Raw genomic sequence first — 18390 nt, 5'->3', positions numbered from 1 at the left:
TTTGTTGGGAAAACATATAATATTATGGGCCACAGTTCAATTACAGTTGACTAACACAATAACCATAAACATTTTAAAATTAAAATCATTACTTGAAACTTTAACTAAAATTTAAATGAAAATAGAATATATAATAGAAAATACATTATATTAGTATGTCAATAATACTAAAATAACATTGCCACAGTTTGCTAAAGTCAAACAAAATGGCACCAGTAAGCTGACACAAAAAGTTATTTGCAAGCTTTTTTTTCTTTCCTATGTGTCTAGTAATGGGAAAAGCTTACATGCCCTCACATTTTGAACATACATACATTTCTAAGGCTAGAAAAAAAATTACATTAGAGTTCAAGCTTTTTTTCGATTGTTCTCACACAATGGAGTTTATTCAATGAATGTTATCATTTGTTTCTACTCACACTTTTCTGAGCTTTTTTCTCATTGATATAACAATTTATATATTTTTAATTAAATGGTATCAAAATCAATACATTAAATTTGTAACAAGAATAATTATTACATATTTAAACAGTCAAATTGTGAAATTTCTGAACTTTACATAAATGTATAATCAGTGTTGGGGAGTAACGGAATACATGTACCGGCGTTACGTATTCAGAATACAAATTATGAGTAACTGTATTCCGTTACAGTTACAATTTAAATAGTTGGTATTTAGAATACAGTTACATTGTTGAGATAAATGGATTACATGACGATACTTTTCTGTTTCATGAGTTTATTCACTCTCTAAATAAATTAAGGCAACTCCATGCATTTCCCAGAAGCCCCATTATGAAAACGAAAAAATGCGCGGTTTGCGTGATCAGTCACAATGGAGTCGGAAGAGGAGAAGTGAGAGCTAGAGGTAGAGATGGAGCTGGGACAACAGAGCCAGGGCAAGAATGCGTTTCTATCTTGGAAATTCAAACAGCATTTCACATTAAAGAAAGAGAAAGGAGAACAAATGTAACTGTTTATAAGTTATTAGTTTTTAATAGTTATTAAATATAAGTTTTATATTTAATATTAGCCAGGGGTAGTTGTCTGCTGTAGTTTTACTGGTCACCTTGCCATTTTATAGTTGTATCAGGTAGGCTACTAGCTACAGGACTAGCTACAATATGCGATATGAAACCGAAATCGCGACACCCAGATCCATGAACCTGTGTCTCGTGTTACGGACGTGACCACTCTGAAAGCGGCACTAAGAGACTGCTTTAAAACTTTCACAGAGACATCAAACACATGCACAAAGCCTTTCTTTAAAGTGAATTTCGATTTGTATTAATTGTATGTTAATTTTAATCAATGTTACATCAACCAATTGCCTGGAATTAATAAACAAGTTGTAAATATAGCAGACAATAGATATCACGGCACGGAGGGCGCCGGTGCGTGAACTGGGGCTAGTATCATCGATGAACCGAAACTTAGGGTATAAGGTAGGCTATAGCCTACTTGCCTCACAGACATGTCTACTTTTAAACAGAACAACTCAAAACGAAAGAAAACAGACTGCTCTCTGTTTATGTAATCCGTATGAAATGTGCATTTCTCTCCGGCGCGTTCACTAGGGTGCTGCAAAGATCACGAGTCAGCATTCTCAACTTCATCTTTGCAGCCGACACTAACATATTCAATCATTACTTTTGCCGGTTCTTTCAGACAGCTTTTAGGTGCTTTATTGGCAGCGCCACCTTTACATGTTACATGAACGGGTCACCACCTCATCATCGCACCGGTGACAGCAACATACATAGTCTTTGTTCTTCTATAGCAAATTATAATATATTGCACTTTCAGGGAGACATGGGCCTAACACATTCAGCCAGTTGGAACAGAAAAACACACAAGAATAGGTCTGTTTAGCAAGCAGGATTTGATGGCCGCATTCCTACACTTATAAAATGCAATTCCATTTGGAAGTAATCCAAGTATTCAGAATACTTTACTCAGATTGAGTAACGTAACGGAATACGTTACAAATTACATTTTTGGGCATGTATTCTGTATTCTGTAACGAAATACGTTTTGAAAGTATCCTTCCCAACACTGTGTATAATGCAAAGTTTGATACCCCTCTCTCAGGACCGGCATAATCTGTTCAGGATCAGGACCCAGAAAACCATCCAAAACCAAACTTAATTATATGAGGCTTCCAGTTACAATTAGTTATAGTTCATCCACCCTCCCAACTAGTAGATTTTGAAAATGTGTAAGTTGTCCATCATCGCTACCCTGTGTGTTTATGTTTGTTTGTGGGCAAGTTACATACTAACAGTCTTGTTTTGTCATCAATTGGTTTAGAGTCAATTGAAATGCAGGCCAAAGAACCAGCAAAACCACCAAATTGAGAACAAAAAAAAAAACATTTTGGTAGAAAGATGTATGAGAAACTGGTCAAAGAAGTGAGGATGTAAGGAATCGCTCAAATCTCACAGCTCTCAGACCAATGAGACTGTCATTGACTGAGGAGGCTGATTGTTGTCTGGGGAAAGTGAGACCGTTCCAGTTCAATACTCAGGAAAGGGCAGTAGAGACGGAGAGAGTTCGAAGAGAGCATCCGTGTGAGACAAATGTCGCTTTATTTCACGCAGAAATGAGTCTGACCTAATCAACGATAGAACATTCTAGAGTCAACAGATTAAACCTTTAATGAAGGTCTGTGAGAAAACGCCATTTCAAAATCGCCAACGCGATTTGATGGAAACAGTAAGATATCAATGTCAGTTAATTGTTCTTGGTGTTAGTGTTATAAAAAGAACCATAAAACCACAAATCTAGTCCTAAATTAATGAAGCATGCATTATAATTATTATAATACATTTATTTTTAAATTTTTTTGTCAGGCAACCTAAATAAACAATTTAACTAATATGAGAGCCGGTACATTGTGTTATAATTTTAAGGGTCAGATAAGGTAAATATCTCTTTAAGATAACAACTTTAAGATAACAAAGGATCAATTGAGAATCCTACTGGAATATCCTACTGTATAAGTTGAAATTCACACATTATATAATCAGTAAGATTTTATAAAAAAAAAAAAAAAACTTTTATTTCAGCAAAGGCCCATTAGATTGATCAAAAGATTGGCAGTAGATTGACAGTAAAGATTTATAACATTTATAAAATAAAATTAAAATTAAAATAATAATAATAACAAAATAATTTCATGCCAAAACCGAAAATTCAGGATGCACTTGGCCGGAAATAAATAATCAATGAATTATTTAATCAAACATTTAATAACAAAAACTCAAATAGCTAAAACTGAGTTGTACAAACATTTAAATTGCACACAAGGCAGTTTTTTATATCTATTTTTTAATTACAGAATTGCTCCAGTTTGTTGGTGAAATATAAACATTTAAACAATAAACTTTGCTAACTTGTTTTTCATGACAGATTTATTCAAATAGCCTACATTAAACAATGAAGACATCACTAGCAGCTTAAGTACAAATATAATTAATATGTAATACAGTGCATATATTTAGCAAAATGCTCTTCTTTAGAGTTCTTCTTGCTAAAGCTAATTTAATGAGTCTATGGACATAGAACAGCTTGCTTGAGGTAAATGTAAAGGTAAGTGATATACACGAGACAGTATTTATTTCAGTAAGTTGTAATGTACCTTTGAACATACATTCTGATGTTTATTTTGTGCTGTAACTACTAGTAAAGAGAAGATGAGTTGATCGGTTCACGTGCGCTTTATCCGCTTGAGCTGAGGCGCTATAAACTGAATTTGTTGTTTGAATTTCATAATAAAATCGACAGAATTTTATTGTTGAGAGTTTGCTTCATAATAAAAGTCACAAAGCTTTTTGCAATTATTGGATGGCTGGCATTCAGTTAGTTTTGTTCACACATCAACAGAAAACAGCAAAGACTAAATAAATTCAGATTTAAGAAACCATATCATTACCGATTAAAATCAAGAGATGAATATTGTCAATCCAAAGCTAGTGTCCACACAGCAGACATGTTTAACTGTAGTAGCTTATCCATGTTGTGTCACGAAATAGGCGCTGGACACAGTCAAACCGTGCCATCGGAGAAGCGCTTGTTAAAAGTGTGTTTCGGTCACTGATTTAGGCATACCAAAACCATTTCGGCCCAAAAGCGAAAATAGTTGGTAGCAACAATTTGACGTTCTTTTGAACTTTCTTTCATCAAATAATCAAATAAATGCAGCCGTGCAATAATTTTAAGAGACTTCTTACAAAAATTCTTACCGTTCCCAAACGTTTGAACAGTAGTGTATATATATATATATATATATATATATATATATATATATATATATATATATAACCTTGATGGAGAAGGCACTTTAACATGCAACAGGGGTCAGACAGCTATAAGCCAATTTGGCTTATAGCTGTCTGACCCCTGTTGCATGTTAAAGTGCCTTCTCCATCAAGGTTAAGTACACCCAATAAAGAATTCATCATCTCTGTTTGTTTGCATCGGTACACAGTGTTTTCATACCACAAGTAAGGGATACTGCATTTAATTAAAGCACTCTCTCTATACGTACCTCTTGAAGTCTACATTATTTCACATTAGCGAGCCAGCGGATTCCCTCTGGACAAAATTGATTATTATTTCATTAGATCTAGCTCATCTATTTATGGACTTTAATCTCAGGCGTGTCAGACTCGTTTTTCTTGCGGAAGATCATTAGGGCCGTATCAACAAAGTCATTTTATAATAATATTTCCAATATCAGTCTGGTTTTATCATGTATATTTCATTATCATCCTTCCTGCATTGATCTGGTGTGCCTCACCTGACTTTTTAATATAATTCATCATTAAATGAGCTCCATTAGTCAGGACAATGTAGAACATCATGGATAAAACACTACCACACTGTCGTCTTACACTGATTTATCTGTTTACAAAGGACCTGTAAAAATGACACAGAATTCTGCTTTGTCCTTTTAAAAGGGCTAATGTCCTGCAGTTCGAAAAACGAATTTCCATCTAGAACTTTTTTAAACACTATTTTGAAGAGTATTTATAATAATTAGGCATGTGTCATAATAATTTTAAAGACTACATAGAATAATTAAGAGACTACATGAACAATTATAGAAAACCCACGAGGAAGATACTTTAAAAAATTTTAAATAATCAAATACTTAAAATTTAAAATAATTTAATTAGAGGACCATTTAAAACGAACCAGTAAAAAGGCAAAAAGCTGATTAAATATGGAGAATTCTTTTTTAAAAATGGTGACCAGGACTAAGACCTTCCCTTATACATTAATGCAAGTTTCAATCTAAAATCGGATTAAAAAATAAAAATGAAAAAGTCCATGGATACGTTTTGCATCAAGTACCAGCATGGACACACACGGAACATGACATTCACTCATTTTAATGCTGCACTGAAGCTGCTGTAAGTCTCTCGCAATTGCGTACCAGCTCACGATAAGATATGCATCAGTCTGCGCCATTAAAACTTGGTAGCATAAATACAAAATGACAAATCCATTTGTGCGCAGCCCCTTTAAAGCTCTAGCCGGTGCCAACTTAGTATAATGGAATCTTGCTCTCGAAAACAAGCGATAGAAAGCACTTGCTGCCTCGCTCACATGTACATCAAGATGCAGCGTCCTGCCTATCCTCTTACATGCTCACAAACCAAAGCAGACAATGTCAGTGTTAAGAAAAATTTTTCCATTCCGCTAGCGAGCAGAACCCAGATGTCAAGCGACACTCAATGGGATACGGTGTTCATGCATATGCCGTGTGTGTGTGTGTGTAGTGCACTCACCAGCTATCCGCTCTCAACTGCACCGCTGCTTCTGTAATAGTGAGCTGATGCCTGTGAGTGTGTGTGTGTGTGTGTGTGTTGAGCCTTGTTTCTCAGGATCCCTCACCCTCCCCAACCTCTGCAGAGCCCTCACCGCTCAAGGAACAGCCCACCGGAGACACATGCGATGTCACATGTACCGCCACACTGAACACTTCCACATGGCCAAACACACGCGCACAAGCACAAATTTCGATGTACGGATAAAGAACGATTCCTGCATACCAAGAGGCTGTCCTAAAGAAGTCGCGTGTGTTCGTTTCCAGGCCGAATGCTGTTCTCCATTGCAACGGTCCCCGGAGCGCTTGCCAAGTCAAGCAGAAGCGAGTCACTAAAGAGATCAAGCTAGTGTTCACCTCTTCCCATCACTCGCCGTGTCTGTGTCCGCTGTGTCTTTCAGACTGCATCCCTTCACCGGGAGGTGTTATTGAGTGACATCACTCCGAGGATTTCCTTTTGTTCCGCAGACAGATCACTTCTCTCTCTCTCTCTCTCTCTCTCTCTCTCTCTCTCTCTCTCTCTCTCTCTCTCTCCCTCTCTCTCTCTCTCTCTCTCTCTCTCTCTCTCTCCCTCTCCCTCTCTCTTCACAGGGATGTGAGCTATTTTTGGAAACAGAAAAAACACAGCAAGACTACAAAGCAGTTGGTTAGTACACTGAGAAAAAAATGAAGCCAAAAGTGGCTGCGTATTATGAAAAGGTGCCTGCTGCGGGAAAGAAACTTAGAAAGGAAACCCATTTTGTCTCCTAGAGAGCAACAAGATTAAGTGCAAATGGAGACTTTAGCTTATGTCTACTGCTTTTCAGGTTTTCTTTTGAGAATAAGACCCAGTGATATCTCAATAATGTCACTAACTCGGATTTCAGATATTGTACAAGAATTCTGCAATCAAAAGTCTTCTCAAACAGCTCTCATCAAATTATTCCAATGCCAAATGACCCAAGCCATGCTATACACATTAACCGTATAGATTATACTCTTACTTTGTCAATAACTGTCTCCTTGGTGACTATTTTTAGTGCTTGACTCTTGCATTGTCAATATAAGATCTTGAGCAAACATTGATGCACCTCTTGATGAAAATAACATCACAACATTTTATTTCCATCAAGAGGTGCATACATTTTTTAGTCAAGATATTGTACTGACAATCCAAGGGTCCAGCACTCTGTATAGTCTCCTCCTGCACATCCCAAAGACTCAGAGGGGCCAATTCATGTGTGAAAATGATTCTTCATGCTCCCTCCCAACCATTCTTTCACAATTTGAGCCTGATGAATCTTGACATTGTCATCCTGGAATATGGCCATGATGTGTCTTCCTACATGCTTGTTTAAGAAATGAAAAGCTACACACTCCATCAAGAAACATAATAATCACCGTAATAATGATGCAGTCATAGACTCTTAAGTATTTCCCTATATAATGTAATATAATATAATGTAATATACAGCAATGAGATTAAGTGCAAATGGAGACTTTACCTTATATCTACGGCTTCAGGGTTTGCTCCTGAGAATAATAATGTGATTAAGCGTAATCGTAGTAACCATATTCACATTAAACTATGTGATGTGCGGCGATTTTAATCGGAATAAACAGGCATGTAAACAAATTAATCGCACTATTACCGCTCTGAATAATATCCAGTGCGTTCATAAAAATGTATTTTGAATTTGATGTGATTAGATTAAAACAATGGCCGATAACATGCATACTGTATGCCTATAATTAGCTAATAATTCGAATAATGAAAACTGCATGTAAACTGGTGTGTAGAGTTCTGCTGGTGTCATGTAGGCCTAAACATCTTACATATTAAGACCTTAATCTGATTATTAGAAATAATTGCATTATTGGTGCAAATGTGTGCCTCGAGATACTGTACTACAAGTTCTCAATATGAGCTAAAACTTTTCTCATCAAATTATTCCAAGACCAAATAATCCAAGCTATGCAATACATATGCAATTCATTTTATCGCTCAAACTGTTACTTTATATCAACAACAGTTTCATTTGTGACTATTTTTATTTCTACCACATCATTTTAGGAGACACATCTGTTGCTACTTCATCAAAACATTACGGAGAACTCAATTAAGTCTCCAGAGACATGAAAGAGCAATATAACCTTCAAGAGCCTCGGGAGGACAATCAACCTCCACAGAGCAAATTCTACCAAAGACAAGTGTGTCATTTCTGCACCACAGTGTCAAAATAATAATGTTTTCAAACAGGTTTTCGAGTGGGTTTCCGATGCTCAGAAGAGTTTAATGTATTTCTGAAATCAGCAGATCGCCCTGCAGAACAAGAACATGCACTTTATTTCTAAAAAAAACCCTAAGCATGGGCCTCTCAATAACTTATAAGTATAATGAGCATCTGTTGTTTTTCCTGGCAGTGGGCGATTTCTTTTTTTCTGAGGGGAAAAAGCATTTGTTAAACGAGGCGGAGCACAGCAACTACCTCAGAGCACGTGCGTTACACACGCGTACACACGGCCGGCCCTCTGTTAAACAATATATGCCAGCGATCGAATCATCCAAAGCATGCTCAGTGGAGCACTAACATCTCTGTTGCTAAAAATAACCCCTCGTCCTCCTCTGAGCTTTCTTAGTCCTCCTCTGTTTCTTTTTATAGCCGTGCCTGGGGAGCTGGCCTGCCGTTTTTAGAAGGACATGACCACAGTTGCTGCTCCTCGTCCCGTTTGATCTCAGCCGATGACACATGTTTACTTGCTCACAAACACACACAGATGCCATAACATGGAAAAGCACGTCAAGTCTTCCCTTAGGCAGCATTTGCTCTTTTCACTGTGTAGAAAATAAGTAACCTTTATTGATAATATTTACTTTCACCTTTCCGGGTTCTTAGAAACAGAAGTCATTGGCTAAAGTTCTTTGGTGGTGAATGAGAGTCTACAAAATTGATTGCATTCCCAATTGATTCAATAGCAAAAGAAAAATCCACAATAATGTGGTGAGGTGTTCTGGGCGTTTGCTAGGTGGTTGCTAGAGTGTTTGCTATGTGGTTGCTTAGTTTCATGCTTGGTTTCATAGGTAGTTGCTAGGGAGTTGCTATGATAAGATTAAACAGCCAAAAGCCAATGGAGGCCAGCCCTAAGTTACTACAATGTTCTGGTGCTGAGATGACTTTCCATGTTCCTATACAGTTGCTAGGCTGATCTAAATGGTTGCTAGGGTGAAGAGAGAAGAGAGAAAGAAGCCAACATTTCTGTCACTCCCTCCGATGTTTTACAAACACTCGCGGTAACACTTTATTTTACAGTGTTCTTGTTACATATGTTACATGTAATTACCATAGTAATAACAGTAAATGATGTCTAATTACATACAATTAACCCTCAACCAAATCCTAATCCTACACTACCCCTATAGTAAGTACATGTAGTTAATTAATATTACACTGTACTTAAATATTTAATTACACTGTAACAATGACACCTTAAAATAGTGTAACCACACTCTCTTAGTGTTTCTCTTACTCTCTAAAATTAAGATTTTTTTTTATTTAAATCCAAGAGGATAAAACACAAAGTATAATTTTACAAATATACACTACATTTTTACATTTTTTATTAAAATGTATTAAAAATATGACTATAATTACAATGCTAAAAAACAGTATTAATCCATCGTCACAGTCTGAGAGGTTCCTAGTATAAGATTCCTAGTAAACAGGTTTGGATATTTATATACCACCGCTCAATGAATACTGAATAATTATAATACGACATAATATCCAATATTATATCATCCAATTGTTATGTTTAGATTAGTTCTGTTATTAATTCAATTAATCACAACTTAGATAAATGTACAGTATATATATATATATATATATATATATATATATATATATATATATATATATATATATAAATGTTTATGTTAGATGTGATTAATCGATCTGACAGCACTAGTATAGATATGTATCTGCTCTTACCGTGAAACTGTTGTTGACATTCTTTGTGCTTGATTCGGCAACACTTGCATCTGAAAGATCCACTTCGTCGAAAATAAGAGACTGCAAACAGGAGGAGACAGAGGAGATCAGTCAACATGGACGATCACAGTGCCGCAACAGCATAAGCTGTCATTTACAATGTCTAAGAAAGCAAACATCTTATGCACATTGATACTTTTCTATTGAAATGACACAAAAATGAGCTTATTGATATACTGCTTATCCCAGGGATGGGCAACATCGGTCCTGTTGCTGTCCTGCAGAGTTCAGCTCCAACCCTAATCAAACACACCTGAGTTTTTTCTTTTAGGGTTGTAGCTAATCTCTGCAGGACAGCTGCTCTCCAGGACCGACGTTGCCCATCCCTGCCTTATCCTATGCGCTGACATGCGTGTACTGTATGCTATATGAGTTTAAGATGTATCGCAGACAGCTGTGTGAGTCGTGACCTCCTCCATCAGCGCAGAGAGCAAGAACTAAAGGCCTGAGATATAATGCTATACACCACTTTAAGTGACAGCTGGGATGTTAGAAACAACAGCTAACAAAACATTTGTCAAAGACGTATGTTATTTTCTTCAGTCATAATTAGGACTGGGGAGTATGAGCAAACATATTGTATTATATAGTCATTTTTTGTCACGGAAATGGGATATCTCATAATCGAAATTTATTTAATTTAATTTTTTTTATTTAAATAATTTAATCTACTATTTAATTTCTTTTTTTTTTTGCAACACAAACAAAAAGATCAGATTATTCAGTGCATAAACAAAGCTCCCAGAGGCTGCATTTATTTGATCAAAAATACAGTGAATATTGTGAAATATTATTTATGTATAAATATATATATATATAAATTTTAAATAACAGATTTCTATGTGAATATATTTTAAAATATAATTTATTCCTGTGATGCAAAGCTGAATTGTCAGCATCATTGCTCCAGTCTTCAGTGTCACATGATCCTTCAGAAATCATTCTAATATGATGATTTGCTGCTCAAGAAACATTTAGTATTATTATCAATGTTAAAAACAATTGTGCTACATAATTTTTTGTGTGGAAACTGTGATAAAACAATGTTTGCAACAATGTAAAAGTATTTCCTCTAATATTTGATCATATTTGTTTTATGTAAATCTTACTGACCTCAAACTTTTGAACATTAATGCACATTTTTTAACAATGTTTTTTTGTGATCCGGACATCATGTCATTGACCTCAAACATATATAGGCTATACCAGTGACCAGACATCAACCAGCTGACACATGTCTACTGTAGTGATACGATATATACCATCATACTATGTATGATCAAGTTCACGTATGAACTCCAAAAAAAAAACATCTGCATTTGAAGGATAAAATGTGTATTTCCAGGCTCCAGAGTCCTTTCCATCAAGTTTCAATAAAATCAATGAATATTTGTTTTAGTGATTGGCAGATATTTGAGTAAAGGATGGTTGTATACTCAGGCGGTGTAAACAGTGTGACATCCTATTTATGATATGTGGGCTTGGCCGCTGTAAAGCATGAAGTGCAGGTCTCTGCCGAGTCTGTCACAGACCCGAGTGCCAAGCCTATACAAACAAAAGCCCCTTGTCTGAGCACAGCACCTCGTTTCTGCCTGTGAGGTCTGTGGCGTAACTCCGAGCTCTCTGTCACCATGCGCTAGTGCCACTCCATGTCATTCAGGAGCTATGCAGGAAGTGCTAGCTTGCGTCATGGCGTAGCAGCTGCGATTTTTGGGCTGAATTTTAAGCACTCATTCTTTCTCTCAGGATTAAGATCACGGACGAAACACCTGAATGCCACCTATAGGGCCCTATGATTTCCACAAGCCAGACACAAAAATAAAATTTTAAGTTTAATGCAGAATGTCATGGAATTTGGACATTTTTGGACGAATTCATATAATGTAGGGCTGTACACTCAATGAAATCGGAATATGGACTAACGTCTGTGAATATTAAAGTACAAAAAGTGCTAAAAATATGAAGAATGCATGTTCTGCATGTTTCTGTGTAAATGAACGGCGTGGTTTCGTCATGTATTCAAACATGTGCATCGCTTGTGGTGTTTTCAATGTCTGCGCTCTCACTATATGAGGACATGACCACATGAAAGAAACTTCTCTGAAACTAAGTCACTTCAGCAGCATTTCAGCATTTCAGTTGATTTAAACTATCGTCATATCTTGTATACGCAGTATGACAACCCGTGAAAAAAAAAATTTGCTTTTGAAGAAATTGTGACAAAAATATATTACTACTGTTCAGTAGAATGTACTTCTCAAAGTAATAAGAAAAATAATACATTATTAAAACACAATTTTTTAAGGAATATCTTAATTTTTATAGGGCCTTATTCTTGTTAATAAATTGTAAAAGTTTTATGAATTTAATTGATTAGACATGCTTTTTGATTATTAAAATGTATTTGTAAACCATTCAAATTGAAATAAAAAAATGCTGTTAAATTGTATTTTTCCTTAATATCAATTAATTACACATGATTTTCATTATTAAACTAAAAAATAAAATAAAAACGAATCCAGAACAATTTAAATGGAAACAAATTAATTTGGGGAAAAATAAAACAGAATTTGTGCAAAATTAAACCAAATTTTACAGGGCCCTACAGCCATAACCACAGGAAATGCAGCAGATTTAGCAGAGAATAAATGAATGAAGGCAAACACACTCAGTGCAAGGCTAAAGAGGGTAAAACGTCTCCCCTCAGACACGGACAATGACATACAAGGCACGTCTCCGAGACTCTCCTCTTCAGAAGCCTAAGCAGACAAGCAGACGCGTAAATGACGTGATTTCGCTTTAGTTGTTCCACAGCTAAACTGTTCTCGTCCAATGAGGAGAACAGGCATCCCGAACAACGCCAGGCAGGGTGATGAGTGGTCGGCAATGTCATTGATGAAGGCTAAATATATTAAGAGGGGGTCGCTGTTGTTTCTGACCCGAAGCGCCACCAAGCCTTCCTCCGATCCACTGGGGCCAAGAGTGGGTGGCGGACGACGGGCACCGGTCCAGCAGACGGAAAGCACCCTCCAGCACACGCGGCTACGAGAGACTCGATACTGCCAGCGGGCCAGAACGCCACCCGCCTGCCATAGTGCAACCACACACACACACACACACACACAGTGACATTAAAGGCATGGGAGAAGGTGCAATGCAAGTGCCCATGTGCAGCTCTTCAGCCCCTCTCAGCACAGGCATGCCCAGTAACAGAGGTTCACATGTGACCACCGCCTTACCTTAGATCACTCAGTAGGGCTTACAGAGGGCTTTACTGTACACTGTAAAAAATGTTATCATCGTCATGGAAATGTTTTTGACAACTGGATTTTCTTCATCGGGAATTAAATACAATTAAAAAGTGCTATGGGTTTACTGTTTTTAAGGCAGTTATTAAAGGTTGCAATTTTTACAGTGTAGTGAGAGTGTAGAATCAGTATCAGGATATAATCAAACACTAGTCCTGTGTGGTGCTAAACTCACCTTGGCATCCTTGGCATAGTAGAGTGTACGTCCCCGCAGTTTGAAATAACGTTTTTTCCAACGCTGGAATGAGCTCGTCTGTTTCAGAAGCAGCCCTTCCTTCACACTCGTCTGCAGAAAGAAAGAGATGTTTAATAAAATGTCAGAAACTTTTTAAACATCTGCACACAATATCACCAGTAGGGATGGGTGATATAACCAAAATCTTATATCACGATATAGATTTATCACAAATAGTTATTTTTTGCTTTGAAAAAAGGATTTAATGATTTTTGATACTAATGAAATTTCATAATTCTTGTCACCAATTTCAATATCACACACACACACACACACACACACACACACACACACACACACACACACACACACACACACACACACACACACACACACACACACACACACACACTCTCAAGCTTACAGAAGGTAAGTAAACAGTCAGTGATAAAATAAGAACAAAAAAAAGTAATTACAAGCAATAGAAGAACAAACAAAAATAGAACAGAAACAAATAAAATAAAACTACCTAAAAACTTTAAATAAATACTAAATAAAACAGTACTTATACAATACATAAATGGTATTGTATAAGTAATCAAATGTATAAAAAACACTGCCTAGTCTTCACTGATTGATTAAGGGTGAACCCAGGAAAGTCCGATAGTTCACTTGCTTTGGTATGGACCAAATAAAATATATATATATTTTTTTTTTGGTACGGTTCGCTTTCACACTGCTCTTTCTGCAACTGAACCAAAATATGTAAACAAAACCACACGTGTGCTAAGGTCGTCCATTCATTGGACAAGGATTCTCAAGTAGGGTAATCAGGAAGTGCAAAAAAGGCTCAGTATGGAGATATTTCGTACTGCAATATTTGTTCTTTTACTAATTTTGTGTTATTCTGTACAAAAGCAAAATATGAAGAAACTAATGAGTATCATATGATACAATGTCATACGATGTTGTAATTCGGATTTTGAGAAGACGACGATGTGCTGCAAGACGGTTCCGGCGGAGAGAACATGCTCTCATGTGCGCCTACCTGCGCATGCTGACAGTGGCACTGTGCACGACTCATTTGATCAAATGTAGTAGGCTACAACAGATCACTTTCCCATAATGCAACTCCGACTACGGAAGCCTGTTAACTCAAAGGCGCAGTGCTTTCTTGCAATTGGGTCGGTTCATGTTCACACCGTAAACGAACCGTACCAGAGTTCGCTTGGAACCGTACCGAGACCAGCTCTTCAGCTGGGTCTCGGTTCGGTTCGGTTTGTTTGGTCCTCACCCGAGTTCGATTGCTGTATTCACACCTGCCCAAAAGGTCCGCACCAAGGGGGGAAACGAACTAGAGTTCGATTCAATCGAACCAAACAAGGCAGATGTGAATACACCCTTAAAATACATGTATTCTTATTAAATAAATAGATTCGTATTAGTCAAGAGCAGTGAGAGATGTTTGATTAGCATTAATGACAGACATCAGCAGGTTTATTAGGCTGCTGTCACTTTAAGACTGAATGCATGGATCTTGAATACACCTTCTGGTCCTTCTGTTCCAAAACCTAGACATTTGTATATTGTTCCTAAGCTGACACACTAAATTCTAAGTGTCGATAAAAACAGTTCCATCAAATTGAACTGTTAATGCACTTTTTGTGCTTATTGGACAATCATGCTAGCACCAAACTATTTAAAACGATTGTAAATGTCATTCACTCCAAAGGCTTCAATGATAATGATAATTATAAAGGTTTTATAATCATTCCAATTCTATGAGAATAGGGACATCCACACCACAACTATAACTAAAACAACACAGATGAACTATAATTTATTGTTGGAATCACTTTCAGAGCAGTTTTTTTTTAGCTGATGAACGATAAAACATTAACAGCCAGAATCAACCCAACTTTAAAGAGCTTGAGCTTGAGCTTTCTTGGTGTAAACAGGCCTTTGATAAGGTGTCACATTTACTGTTGGTTGGCGAAATTTCACCGGTGCCATTTTAATAGGAATCTGTGCATTTGGGAGTTTCACTTTGAGGCAAAAGAAAGCTCCAAGCTAAAATGTTTGTGTGGTGTGTGTGTGAGAGACTATTAATGGAGTTGCTGCCTGTGTAGACCGTATACATTTATTCACTTATGAGGTTCCATGATGGTTATGATTCTGCCTTAGCAGTTAGTTAACATAATTAACTTTGTATGAACTATGAGATGTGTTCTCAATGCGAAGACTGCTCTGTAGTAGGATTATTTAATCTTCTAAGTTAACTTCTTTTGGCCAAATTCGACGGACAAAACAAGAAAAAAATGATTTTATTAGCCGTGCAAGATCACCTCTGTGCATTGTTATGTCAGCATGCAATTCAGGTTGAGTTCACGTATTTGCGTGACCGTATGTTTCCGGCCTTATGATTCTTAAAAAAACCAAAGCATAGTGATAATAAATAGTTTAATCTATGTAGAAATTGCCTAATATTAAGGTATTTGGGACTATTTACCAATATTACTGTGTGCTATGCTTTTAAATGATTAGTTTAGCATAAGCGTAGCAACATGCTAAAGCCAAACACTGTTGAATCAATAGTTTGCTGCCTGTATAGTTTGATTTAAGTTAGCTTTCTGTTAAGTTTGCTTTCTTTGTAGGCAGTAGATATCAAGGCATGCCGACATGGTTTGGAAACAGAATCAAAGTCTTTGGTGTAAGAGTGTTGTGAAAATTTCATTGACACTGACAAACCACAATGTATTTATTCAAATCAAATCAAATTAAATCTTTATAATTTGATTTGACAAAAGTAAAGCATGTTATTTTTTTTTCAAATGGAAAAGTTTTCTTTTTTGCCATTTCCTGTGTGTGGATATATTCCAACCAGAGCTGACTGAGTGACATGAAACAGACAGGGCAATAAAATAGTCCTCTGTCTAACCAGCTGGTCAAGTTGGCTAAATTATAACCCAAAATATGAGCTTTTCCTACACAGAGACCATCCAGTTATATCCCAGCTATGTAAACAATGTTAGAATGTACCAAACAAAGCGGCGGTATTTGAGACTTAACATAAGTGTAAAGGAAGCAGAATTTGAAACACGATATCAGCTCTGGACGTCCACAGGGACGTGTGCACATTGCCACTGCCAGAGGAAGGAACAGGAAGCCCTGCCAAGATCAAGTGCCCCTCAACACCAATTTCGTGCTCGGGAGGGGAAAGACAAGGCAAAAGGCACTTTTGTGCCGCCAAACTCACGAAAGCAACGAAAGGAATCGAACCTGAGATCTACATCTTTAAACCCTCCAAGTGAAACTTTCCTCAAGATCATCAATTTTGCAAAGCCGGATAAGCGACTCAAGTCTGCTGTGAAAGTGACATTCCAGACGGCCCGATGCAGTTTTCAAAGGCAGCGCATGCGGTTTCATCCCTGCAAGGGCCGGAGGTCTTTGACATGGTAGTCGGAGAGAGATGGGGGGCCAACGCCGAGGGTCATCCCGTCAGCCAGTCGCCTTGACTACACTGTCATTTCACATCATCCCAGACCCAACCGACAATAAACAAGGCCCATAGACCTGCAAGCAGTCATGCTCCTTCCTGTCCATTCATCTACAAATATAGCAGGAACATGGAAGAAAAAACAAAACAAACAAACACAAATCCACAGGCATATATGGGAGGACGGCTATTTATAGCAGAGGAAAAATGCTCTCTGAGGGGAGAATTACAAACAGAGACGCAGGGTTCGATCTGACATCCTGGTGCACAGCTGTGTCAACTTAAACAGCGAATCCATCCGCAAGTGCACTCGGTGACACTACGTGTCTGTTAAAACAGCTCGGTTACAAAACACTGAACTCACTCTGCCTTCACCTGCGTGACAGTTAATGTGCCATTGGACGATACATTATGGTCTGACTGTTGTGAAACAGCGGAAAACTAACTTCTGTGGGGTCTAATACTCAAAGTCCTTCAGAGGTTATGTAATGTGTGCACTGCATGTGAGTAATTTGGCAAACTAGAGTGTTTCCACTAATGAACAAAGATACAGTACATACACTGAGAGTATGTGCTTATTATAATGGGAGTGTACTTGTTTTGTCACGCCAAGTTGATTCGCTTGCAGTGTTGTTGGGGGTGTGAAACGGCTCGGTGTTTAAATGCCGTTAAATTGGTACATTAATCAGATTCATTTACTAAATGTTTCACAATTCATCCAGACTGTTTAATAAACAGATTTCAGCTGGTGGAAGAAATTATGAAGGTTTTTCAGTTTTATTTTAGTACTATGTATATACTATTATAGTAAGTATAAATATTTTGATTTGATTTTCAATTTAAATTTTAATTCATTTCAGTTTTAGTCATTTTATTAAGTGTTTTTGTCTTTTTTCTATTTTTTTTTCTATTTTTAATTAGGTTTTTTCAGTTTTAATTTTTCAATTTTTAATTTGTTTACTTATTTCATGTACAGGGAACATTTTGAGGGCCCTATGTATCTGTTTTATTTTTCTCCAAATTCGTTTTTTTTTTCCTTTGAATTTTTCTGGATTCCATTTTGTTCCGTTTTCATTTTTCTGGACTAGCTACATTTTAATGGTTAAATAAAATTTTAGTAATCAAAAAGCATGCCCAATTAATTGCAATCAGGAAACATGAAATTTATGAAAATTTTAATAAAAAAATTAATTATTAGGGCTCTATGAAATGCCAAACAAATGTTGTGTTTTCTGCTTAAACTTTTCTGGATTCCATTTTAACGGTTTAATTAAATGTTCGTAATCAAAAAGCATGTTCTATGAATTGAATTAATAAAAACAACTTACTTTATTATTGAAATGTATTTTTTATCTGAAATTCAGTGTTGTCTATTTTAATATTTCTGGTAATCAAATGGAGGCATAAAACAATAATTCAATATATCTTTTAATCAAATTAAATAAAACAAGTGCTGCATAACAGAGGTTTACTGTTAAAATTATAAGATTATTCCTTAAAAAAATAAGTTTTAATAATACTTTATAGTTATTATTATTATTATTAGTGTT

At 36.5% G+C, this 18390-nt stretch overlaps 1 protein-coding gene across 9 annotated transcripts in view; it reads right to left on the bottom strand.

The window, feature by feature from the left end:
• Window positions 1–18390, bottom strand: part of dgkh (diacylglycerol kinase, eta) — a 108379-nt gene that overhangs the window by 55773 nt on the left and 34216 nt on the right. For 5 of the 9 annotated variants that reach the window (XM_077215730.1, XM_077215729.1, XM_077215731.1 and 2 more), the window contains 2 exons: window positions 13345–13455; window positions 9802–9882 (listed from right to left, as the gene is read on the bottom strand). In XM_077215730.1, coding sequence (XP_077071845.1) covers window positions 9802–9882; window positions 13345–13455 — 192 coding nt within the window. Of the gene's footprint in view, window positions 1–9801; window positions 10026–12800; window positions 12948–13344; window positions 13456–18390 lie in introns of those variants that run through there. The other 4 variants (XM_077215727.1, XM_077215728.1, XM_077215726.1 and 1 more) reach the window with 2 other exon arrangements.

This window comes from Siphateles boraxobius, unplaced genomic scaffold (assembly GCF_051911475.1).
Source record: "Siphateles boraxobius isolate OS27281-9 unplaced genomic scaffold, OSU_SipBor_1 7, whole genome shotgun sequence".
Lineage (NCBI taxonomy): Eukaryota > Metazoa > Chordata > Actinopteri > Cypriniformes > Leuciscidae > Siphateles > Siphateles boraxobius.
This window is presented reverse-complemented; position numbering and strand designations above follow the sequence as displayed.